Raw genomic sequence first — 11,164 nt, forward strand, 5'->3', positions numbered from 1 at the left:
GTCAGCGCCGAGCCGAGTAATTGTTTGCACAAGGACCAGAGCCTTAGACATTTGCTCACTGTGGGAAGCCGTTTCCCTTGAATAAACCAACCATTTGTCTGAGACTGTAATCATTTGTTTATCTGGACATGTACATTACATTACAGGGGCATTTTCTCTGCTGTTTCAGCAGGTTTTGCAATTTCGTTTTTGCATTGTGTAGCTGGAGTCAGCCCAAAAAAATGGTGCTCATCACGCGTTTCATGCCACGCACACGGACGACGGAAAGCGTCAGTTTGTTTCCCAGTGGAAACAAAAATGATTTTTGAAACGGAATTTTACGTGCCCGTTGGGTAGGGCGGTCCCGGATCAATCTAGAGCGATATTCATTTCATTGATATGTATTGAAAGGTACAATGAAACTCGAAAGCTAACCAGTTGTCCAGCAGCCGACAGCACAGGCCTGGCCTACGCTGACTGCTACCGCCAAGCATGCAGTGCTACTGAATGGCTGCTGGGTTACTGTGTATCCTTCGTGTTTTACTGTCCCTGTTGATGTACAGTATGTGATCAAAAGTATTCGGACACCTGCCTGAAATTTATCTACAAGTTCTCGGCGCCCTCCATCGGTAATGCTGGAACTCAGAATGGTGTTGGCTCGCCCTTGGCCTTGATGACAGCTTCCACTCTCGCAGGCACACGTTCAATCAGGTGCTGGGAGATTTCTTGCGGGATGGCAACCCATTGTTCACGGAGGGCTGCACTGAGGAGAGGTATCGATGCAGGTCGGTGAGGCCTGGCACGAAGTCGGCGTTCCAAAAGATTCCAAAGGTGTTCTATAGGATTCAGGTGAGGGCTCTGTGCAGGCCAGTCCATTACAGGGATGTTACTGTCCTGCAACCACTCCGCCACAGGCCGTGCATTGTGAACAGGTGATCGATCGTGTTGAAAGATGCAATCGCCATCCCCGAATTGCTCTTCAACAGTGGGAAGCAAGAAAGTGCTTATAACATCATTGTAAACCTGTTCTGTGATAGCGCCATGCAGGGGTGCAAGGCCCCTCGATGAAAAATACGACCACGCCATAACACCACCGCCTCCGCATTTTACTGTTGGCACTACACACGCTGGCAGAAGACGTTCACTGGGCATTCGCCACACCCACACCCTGCCATCGGATCGCCACATTGTGTACCGTGACTCGTCACTCCACACAACATTTTTCCACTGTTCAATCGTCCAATGTGTACTCTCCTTACAGCAAGCGAGGCGTCGTTTGGAATTTACCGGCGTGATGTGAGGCATGAAATCCAAGTTTTCTCACCTCCCGCTTAACTCTCTTAGTACTTGCAGTGGATCCTGACGCAGTTTGGAATTCCTGTGTGACGGTCTGGATAGATGTCTGCCTATTACACATTACGACCCTCTTCAACTGTCGGAGGTCTCTGTCGGAGACGAGGTCGGCCTGTACGCTTTTGTGCTCTACGTGTCCAAATGCCAAAAATGTCAAATGTGTGTGAAATCTTATGGGACTTAAGTGCTAAGGTCATCACTCCCCAAGCTTACACACTATTTAACCTAAATTATCCTAAGGACAAACACACACACTCATGCCCGAGGGAGGACTCCATCCTCCGCCGGGACCAGCCACACAGTCCATGACTGCAGCGCCTCAGACCGCTCGGCTAATCCTGCGCGGATTCTGCGTGTCCCTTCACGTTTCCACCTCACTCTCACATCGGAAACAGTAGACCTAGGGATGTTTAGGAGTGTGAAAATCTCCTGTACAGACGTATGACACAAGTGACACCCAATCACCTGACCACGTTCGAAATCCGTGAGTTCTGTACAGACAAGTTACTCTGTAACTACAATATATGCCCGCATCTCGTGGTCGTGCGGTAGCGTTCTCGCTTCCCACGCCCGGGTTCCCGGGTTCGATTCCCGGCGGGGTCAGGGATTTTCTCTGCCTCGTGATGGCTGGGTGTTGTGTGCTGTCCTTAGATTAGTTAGGTTTAAGTAGTTCTAAGTTCTAGGGGAGTGATGACCATAGATGTTAAGTCCCATAGTGCTCAGAGCCATTTTGAACTACAATATATGATCTGAAGATGGGCAGCTAGCCCGAAACCGGTAATTGAAAATAAAGTATAGCGATCGAAGACTGAAACATCATATTTTATAAACAGATGCTTTACGTTGACAATAAGGGTAGCATGAAGGACGTGACGAGCAGTAATTGTTTGGGCTGACTCCAATTACACAATGCAGGAAGCGAAATTGTAAATATGTGCTGAAACGCTAGAGAAAATGCGCGTGACGAGTCTTACGAGAGAAATCCGGTATAAGGCCTTGCGAGCAACGCACTGGCAATCATGCCATGTGACACAGGCCAAGGACTACTTGGCCGAAAGCGCGTGTAATTTTAATGACTAGACGCGGCTGGGCCGGCCGCTCTGGCTGAGCGGCTCTAGGCGCCTCAGTCCGGAACTGCGCTGCTGCTACGATCGCAGGTTCGAATCCTGCCTCGGGCATGGATGTGTGTGATGTCCTTAGGTTGTTGTTGTTGTTGTTGTGGTCTTCAGTCCTGAGACTCTTCTGATGCAGCTCTCCATGCTACTCTATCGTGAGCAAGCTTTTTCATCTCCCAGTACCTACTGCAACCTACATCCTTCTGAATCTGCTTAGTGTATTCATCTCTTGGTCTCCCTCTACGATTTTTACCCTCCACACTGCCCTCCAATACTAAATGGGTGATCCCTCGATGTCTCAGAACACGTCCTACCAGCCGATCCCTTCTTCTGGTCAAGCTGTGCCACAAACTCCTCTTCTCCCCAATCCTATTCAATACCTCCTCATTAGTTACGTGATCTACCCATATAATCTTCAGCATTCTTCTGTAGCACCACATTTCGAAAGCTTCTATTCTCTTCTTGTCCAAACTATTTATCGTCCACGTTTCACTTCCATACATGGCTACACTCCATACAAATACTTTCAGAAACGACTTCCAGACATTTAAATCTATACTCGGTGTTAACAAATTTCTGTTCTTCAGAAACGCTTTCCTTGCCATTGCCAGTCTACATCTCATATCCTCTCTACTTCGACCATCATCAGTTATTTTGCTCCCCAAATAGCAAAACTCGTTTACTACTTTAAGTTAGGTTTAAGTAGTTCGACGTCTAGGGGACCGATGACCTCAGATGTTAAGTCCCATATTGCTGAGAGCCATTTGAACCATTTGACGCGGCTGGGAACCCAAGAAGTTTTTACTCAATGCCACCGCTGCGAACCCCTGCTTTCCTACAAAGACACACATAATTTCGCACACTCCCCCCTTTCCCACCCCCCGCCGTCTTATAGCTTCGCGTGCGTCAGTTGTCGCTAGTAATTACGATACATCCTGTATACCTATGGCGCACCAGGCGGCCGTTTGCGTCATTTCGGCCTTAAACTGGGTCTTGCCTGCGATCGCCCCCCTCTCAAACTACTCAGAGCCGCAGCGACTACATTTGCAGATAGCGACGCGACTATATTCCCACATTACGCAGCACTCCGACCGAATTACCGAGCGTGACTCCCCGCCCGACACACGTAGCCCGCAGCAGGAAGCAATAAGCGGCAAACAGCTGGCGGAATGAATTTACCGCCGCGCGGTTTAATTCGCACGCCGCCGGCTCGGCTCTGCCCGCCTCTCGGCTATCACAACACGCACACACACACACGCACGCCGCCTCGGCACCTCTCAGCCGTTCATCGACCACCGCCATCTCGCTTCCACCTTCGCTTTCCCACTTTCTCTGCCCCGTGCGCTCCATCGGGTTTCTACCGACTGCGCGGTGGAAGGAGGGGGGGGGGGGACGGAAATTGCAATCTAATTGCTGACGCGCCGGAAAATTATTTCCCGGAAGCAATAATTGAAACAAATTACAGCGAGTCTGTAGACCGCGGCGCGGCGTGGAAGTAATTTGAACTCAACGTGACTGCGGTGTGGTTGGCCGCCTGCTGCTCACTCCAGCCGCCCCGCGTCCCGACTGTGGCCGTTTCAGTTGGGTTGGCAGCACTGAGTCGCGAAAACACCTTGCAGCCCATCACAGAAACATGCTGGGCGATTCAAGAGGGGCGGAAAGTATTCCACGGGACGTTTGTACAGTATCTCTCAGGAGGTACTTTACAACTTCACGGCATTTGTCTCTGTGAAGACAATATCTTCCCAGGCTTTGTGCATTTGACTGTGAATAACCGACAAATGGGTGCTGTCATATCTAACAAAAAGAATCCAGAAAGTTATACTTAATAATTTAATCAATGTGAACAGGGGAGATTCTTCTGACGGGGGAGAAATCATTTACGGGATTCCACAAGGCTCAATCTAAGGTCCATTATTATTCCTTCCATTTAATACACAATAACAAAATTTGTTTGCAAGTGACACTAATATAAATGGTTCAAATGGCTCTGAGCACTATGCGACTTAACTTCTGAGGTCATCAGTAGCCTAGAACTTAGAACTAATTAAACCAAACTAACCTAAGGACATCACACACATCCATGCCCGAGGCAGGATTCGAACCTGCGACCGTAGCGGTTGCTGGACACCAGACTGTAGCGCCTAGAACCGCACGGCCACTCCGACCGGCGACACTAATATAATTTCATAGTCAAAATATTAGCACAGCAACAGAAAAAATGGTAAATGATGTTCTTAAAAGTACGGTTGAGTGGTTTTCTGCAAATGATCTCGCTTTCAGTTTCAAGAATACACAACGGATTCAGTTCTGCCACATCTCCACTACTGCCCATTAAAATTGCTATACCAAGAAGAAACGCAGATGATAAACGGGTATTCATTGAACACATATATTATACTAGAACTGACATGTGATTACATTTTTACGCAATTTGGGTGCATAGATCCTGAGAAATCAGTACCCAGAACAACCACCTCTGGCCGCAATAACGGCCTTGATACGCCTGGGCATTGAGCAAAACAGAGCTTGGATGGCGTGCACAGGTACAGCTGCCCATGCAGCTTCAACACGATACCACAGTTCATCAAGAACAGTGACTGGCATATTGTGACGAGCCAGTTGCTCGGCCAGCATTGGCCAGACGTTTTCAACTGGTGAGAGTTTTTGAGAATGTGCTGGCCAGGGCAGCAGTCGAACATTTTCTGTATCCAGAAAGGCCCGTACAGGACCTGCAACATGCGGTCATGCATTATCCTGCTGAAATGTAGCGTTTCGCAGGGATCGAATGAAGGGTAGAGCTATGGGTCGTAACTCATCTGAAATGTAACGTCCACTGTTCAAAGTGCCGTCAATGCGAACAAGAGGTGACCGAGACGTGTAACCTATGGTACCCCATACCATCACGCCAGGTGATACGCCGTTATGGCGATGACGAATACACTCTTCCAATGTGCGTTCTCCCGGATGTCACCAAACACGGATGCGACCATCATGATGCTGTAAACAGAACGTGGATTCATTCGAAAAAATGACGTTTTGCCATTCGTGCACCCAGCTTCTTCCTAGAGTACACCATCGCAGGCGCTCCTGTCTGTGATGCAGCATCAAGGGTAACAGCAGCCACGGTCTCCGAGCTGATAGGCCAAGCTGCTGCAACCGTCGTCGAACTGTTCGTGCAGATGGTTGTTGTCTTGCAAACGTCCCCATCTGTTGAGTCAGGGATCGAGACGTGGCTGCACGATCCGTTGCAGCCATGCCGATAAGATGCCTGTCATCACGACTGCTAGTGATACGAGGCCGTTGGGATCCAGCACGGCGTTTCGCATTACCCTCCTGAATCCACCGATTCCATATTCTGCTAACAGTCATTAGATCTAGACCAACGCGAGCAGCAGTGTCGCGATACGATAAACCGCAATCGCGATAGGCTACAATCCGACCTTTATGAAAGTCGGAAACGTGATGGTACGCATTTCTGCTCCTTACACGAGGCATCACAACAACGTTTCACCAGGCAACGCCGGTCAACTGCTGCTTGTGTATGAGAAATCGGTTGGAAACTTTCCTCATGTCAGCATGTTGTAGGTGTCGCCACCGGCGCCAACCTTGTGTGAATGCTGCGAAAAGCTAATCATTTGCATATCTCAGCGTCTTCTTCCTGTCGGTTAAATTTCGCGCCTGTAGCACCTCATCTTCGTGGTGTAGCAATTTTAATGGCCAGTAGTGTAGATGTGCTATACGAATTATAAATGTAACACACGTTGACGAAATAATAACTAAATTCAAACTTTTTAGGTATCCATCCGTACTGATGAGAATTTAACTTGTACTAATAATAAGACAACTGACTAGGATTAAGAATCTTTGATAATCTTGGGGACAGACAAATCAGCAAGTTAAATATACTTTTAGTATATTCATTCAATAGTGTCGAATGAATAATGTTCTGAGCTCATCTTTACGAAAGAAAGTTATTTTGCTCCAAACGGTCATCTTGAAGACATTTGTTTAACAAATTAGGCATTTTGACTCCTGCTCCACAGTATATGTATTCTTCCGTGAAAGACTTTTGTAAACAATGGTGTACATACTAGTAATTACAATACCGCAAGAGAAAATGACATTCATTGTTTCACATTAACGTTGACCTTAGCCTAAATAGAGATGGCCGATACTGCTACTAAAATATAAAATGCCTGGCACTGCAAAGCAAAGCTAAATTTGAAACAAAATGAAAATGTTTCTCCTTAACAAATTCTAATCCGCAGAAGAACTAATTTGTAAAAGGGGGTGAATAAGTACCAATTATTAAAAAAATTTAAAAATACCTACAATTGGCCAGCATGTAGCCACATTTGTATACGAATGTAAAATGATTCGCCGGCCGCTGTGGCCGAGCGGTTCTAGGCCCTTCAGTCCGAAACCGCGCTGCTGCTACGGTCGCAGGTTCGAATCCTGCCTCGGGCATGGTTGTGTGTGATGTTCTTAGGTTAGTTAGGTTTAAGTAGTTCTAAGATCTAGGGGACTGATGATGACCTCAGAAGTTAAGTCCCATAGTGGTCAGAGCCATTTGAACCATTTGAACCACACATTTCGCGTTCTACCACCATACAGCGAGACCTTCAGAGGTGGTGGTCCAGATTGCTGTACACACAGATACCTCTAATACCCAGTAGCACGTGCTCTTGCATTGATGCATGCCTGTTTCCGTCGTGGCATACTAACCACAAGTTCACCAAGGCACTGTTACTCGAGATTGTCCCATTCCACAACGGCGATTCGGCGTATTTCCCTCAGAGTGGTTGGTGGGTCACGTCGTCCGTAAACAGCCCTTTTCAGTGTATCCCAGACATGTTCGATAGGGTTCATTTCTGCAGAGCATGAAGGCCACTCTAATCGAGCAATGTCGTTATCCTGAAGAAAGTCATTTACAAGATGTGCACAATGGGGGGCGCGAACTGTCGTTCATGAAGACGAATGCCTCGCCAATATGCTGCCGATATGGTTGCACTATCGGTCGGATGATGACATTCACGTATCATACAGCCGTTATGGCGTCTTCCATGACCACCAGTGGCGTATGTCGGCCCCACATAATGCCACTCCAAAACGGCAGGGAACCTCCACCTTGCTCCACTCGCCGGACACTGTGTCTGAGGCGTTCAGCCTGACCGGGCTGCCTCCAAACGCGTCTCCGACGATTGACTGGTTGAAGGCATATGCGACACTCGTCGGTGAAGAGAACGTGATGCCAGTCCTGAGCGGTCCATTCGTCAAGTTGTTGGGCCCATCTGTACCGCGTTGCATGGTGTCGTGGTTGCAAAGATGGACCTCGCCACGGACGTCGGGAGAGAAGCTGCGCATCATGCAGCGTATTGCGCACAGTTTGTTGTAACACGACGTCCTGTGGCTGCACGAAAAGCATTATTCAACATGGTGGCGTTGCTTAGCGAGGCATGTGACCGACCGTTCCTGTCTCTCTGTAGTATCTCCTCCATGTCCGAACAACATCGCTTTGGTTCACTCCGAGACGCCTGGACACTTCCCTTGGTGAGAGCCCTTCCTGGTTTAAAGTAACAATGCGGACGCGATCGAACCGCGGTACTGACCGTGTAGGCATGGTTGAACTACAGACGACACGAGCCGTGTACGTCCTTCCTGGTGGAATGACTGCAACTGATTGGCGGACCTCCTCCGTCCAACAGGCGCTGCTCATGCATGGTTGTTTACATCCTCGGGTGGGTTTAGTGACACCTCTTGAATAGTCAAAGGGACTGTCTCTGTGCCGGCCGAAGTGGCCGTGCGGTTAAAGGCGCTGCAGTCTGGAACCGCAAGACCGCTACGGTCGCAGGTTCGAATCCTGCCTCGGGCATGGATGTTTGTGATGTCCGTAGGTTAGTTAGATTTAACTAGTTCTAAGTTCTTGGGGACTAATGACCTCAGCAGTTGAGTCCCATAGTGCTCAGAGCCATTTCGACTGTCTCTGTGATACAATATCCACAGTCTATGTCTATCTTCAGGAGCTCTGGGAACCGGGGTGACGCAGAAATTTTTTGACGTGTGTGTTTTGGCGGCGTTTGAGAGCTGCCCAGTATTCCGTACACCACGATATGGCCAGTTACATGAAAACCACTTTGCAGAATATTTGGTAAACGGCACATCCGTTGTGAGACGTTTCGCCGAGATGGGCCGAGAGTTCCTTGTGGAGGCAAGTTGCTACGCCGACTGGAAGTGGCGTCCGGCCTTGCAAGCGATCTGGTGGGGGAGACGGGGGTGGGGGGTGAGAAATTGTGTTGGGGTAGTGCAGCGTGGCGCAAGCAACGGCTGCGCAGCCATTCAGCGGGCCGTGTTTTGTAGTCGCGCCAGCCTGCGTGACGGCAGCTTGGAGGCGGCGGGGGTGGCAGGGGAGGCGACAAAAGGCGGCGCCGCGACAAAAGGAGCGACTGGGTGGTGGTGGCGGGGGCGGAGGCGGGGGCGGCTGGCGGGCCAGCTCCCAGAAGGCGCCGGGGGCAGCCGCCAGAGGTGGTGCGTAAGAGCGATAGCAGCTGGTGCTGGAGACACCGCTGCCTGCTGGAGGGTATCTGTGGCAGTCGAGGCGACCTGGGACTCGATCTGCATTCACTGCTGGTCATTAACATTCCGGCAACAAGGAGGACCGAAAACGATGAAATTTTACGTACTGTGCAAACTGTGGTATCGCATGTCTGTTTTTATATATACAGGGTGTCCCAGCTATCTTGTCCACCCAAAATATCTCTCGAACAATAACAGCTATTGGAAAACGACTTTCACCGGTATCAATGTAGGGCTGGGGCCCATGAATGTACGTATTTGGAAACATTCTAAAACGAAAGCATATGTGTTTTTTAACACAAACTTAGGTTTTTTTAAATGGACCGCCTGTATTTTTTCTTCAGCAATCAATAGCATGACAAAGCACATACACAATGGTGTTGATTGTATCGCAATATTCCCATTACATCCCGAGATATTGAGACGCGAAGTTGGCGCTTGAAACACCCGACATGCGCTGCTAGCGCACGTCCTGAGGCTCAGGAGTGAACCCCATGCTGCCCGTAATCGCGATGTGATTGACATGCGTAATCACACTTCCATACTTATCAAGAGGTCCGAAAGGAATAATACGGTCTGCTGCCATCCTGCATTAACGTCGTACATTCCAGCAGGTATTTATCCCATAAGCTAGGGGTGATGCGGTTCTGTAACATATCTGGGTACCGCAACGTTAGTCACAAAGTTAATTTCGCTTATCGTTAATCTGTTACTAAAAAGGTAATGCCGTTCAACGTTAAAACTTTACTTTACTGTAAATCTAGCGCAAGTGACAGTTAATCATTCACTCGTAATAATAAAATTCAAGTTGATGGTTTTAGTGAAACGAGCAAGTGGATTAAAAGTTTTACCGTTGTTTCGGACCTCTTGATAAGTATGGAGGTGTGATTACACATGTCAATCACATCGCGATTACAGGCAGCATGGGGTTCACGCCTGAGCCTCAGGACGTGCGCTAGCAGCGCATGTCGGGTGTTTCAAGCGTCAACTTCGCGTCTCAATATCTCGGGATGTAATGGGAATATTGCGATGCAATCAACGCCATTGTGTATGTGCTTTGTCATGCTATGGATTGCTGAAGAAAAAATACAGGAGGTCCATTTAAAAAAAACACAAGGTTATGTTAAAAAACACATATGCTTTCGTTTTCGAATGTTTCCAAATATGTACATTCATGGGCCCCAGCACTACATTGATACCGGTGAAAAGTCGTTTTCCAATAGCTGTTATTGTTCGAGAGATATTTTGGGTGGACAAGATAGCTGGGACAACCTGTATAGATGTGAGCCCCTCCACGCTCGCACAAACATGGTGACCAACTCAAAAGGTCTACTGTCACCTCTGCATTGTTAGTATTTACAATGGAGGAGATCGCAGGAGCGAGGAACTGCGATGTTATCCGTACGTCTGGGTAGGGTTACCCGTTAATACGGGCGCATCTGGGTGGTACAAGTAGTGGGAAAAGCTCGACAGTGTCAAGCTTGAAAGAAGAGCGGTTGGAAGGGCGGAGGGAGAAAAGTGCCAAGGGAAAAAAAAACTCGGCGACAGTGTCAGGTTGGATAGTAAGGGCAGTAGCGGTTCCTTGCTATCTGGGGCAGATCGAGCAAGGTAAGCTTATGTTAGCGGTTGGGTATCATGCATCAGTACCATAGAAGTAATGCCGGATTGTCATGGAATGATCAGTCCTGTCGAGGGGGTGAGCGCTGCTGCTGCTGGGCCGACGATGTCTGCTGGGCCAGCTTCTACTGCTGCTGCTGCTGCTGTAACATAGCCATGTCGTTGTAGGTTTGTCAGTTCGATGGTCCTGAAGGAACTGGCAGTGTGATATGTGTTGGGGATTTGTTTGTGTGCCGTGTGTGGCTTCCCTGCGATTGCCAGTTCTCATGGCAGAGGCTCAGCTAGCAAGCTAGTCAGTGGCTGAAGTGCAGGTGTAGGCACTCCACGGGCGTCTACGTTGGCAACCGCATTGCAGGTTTCCGTCAGACACCGATAGCGGTCGCGCGGGATCTGGCGGAACCAATGGGGCGCGCCCGCTGAGCCACACAGCCACACCGCCAGCAGCTCCGCATCACGAGCGCCCTCTGCCGCCGCGATGGGCGGCCTGTGGCAGTCACTCGGCCCACCCACACTCGGAGCCGCTT

The 11,164-nt window shown here is 49.1% G+C and overlaps 1 protein-coding gene across 1 annotated transcript in view; it reads right to left on the reverse strand.

Moving 5' to 3' along the window:
• Positions 1-10,798, reverse strand: part of LOC126473667 (uncharacterized) — a 54,332-nt gene extending 43,534 nt beyond the window's left edge. Inside the window, exons 1-2 of the mRNA XM_050100900.1 lie at positions 10,770-10,798; positions 8,694-9,031 (exon numbers count right to left, since the gene is read on the reverse strand). Coding sequence (XP_049956857.1) covers positions 8,694-9,031; positions 10,770-10,798 — 367 coding nt within the window. The remainder of the gene's footprint in view (positions 1-8,693; positions 9,032-10,769) is intronic.
• Between the last annotated feature and the right edge of the window lie 366 nt (positions 10,799-11,164).

Source organism: Schistocerca serialis, chromosome 4, assembly GCF_023864345.2.
Source record: "Schistocerca serialis cubense isolate TAMUIC-IGC-003099 chromosome 4, iqSchSeri2.2, whole genome shotgun sequence".
NCBI classification, from domain to species: Eukaryota; Metazoa; Arthropoda; class Insecta; order Orthoptera; family Acrididae; genus Schistocerca; species Schistocerca serialis.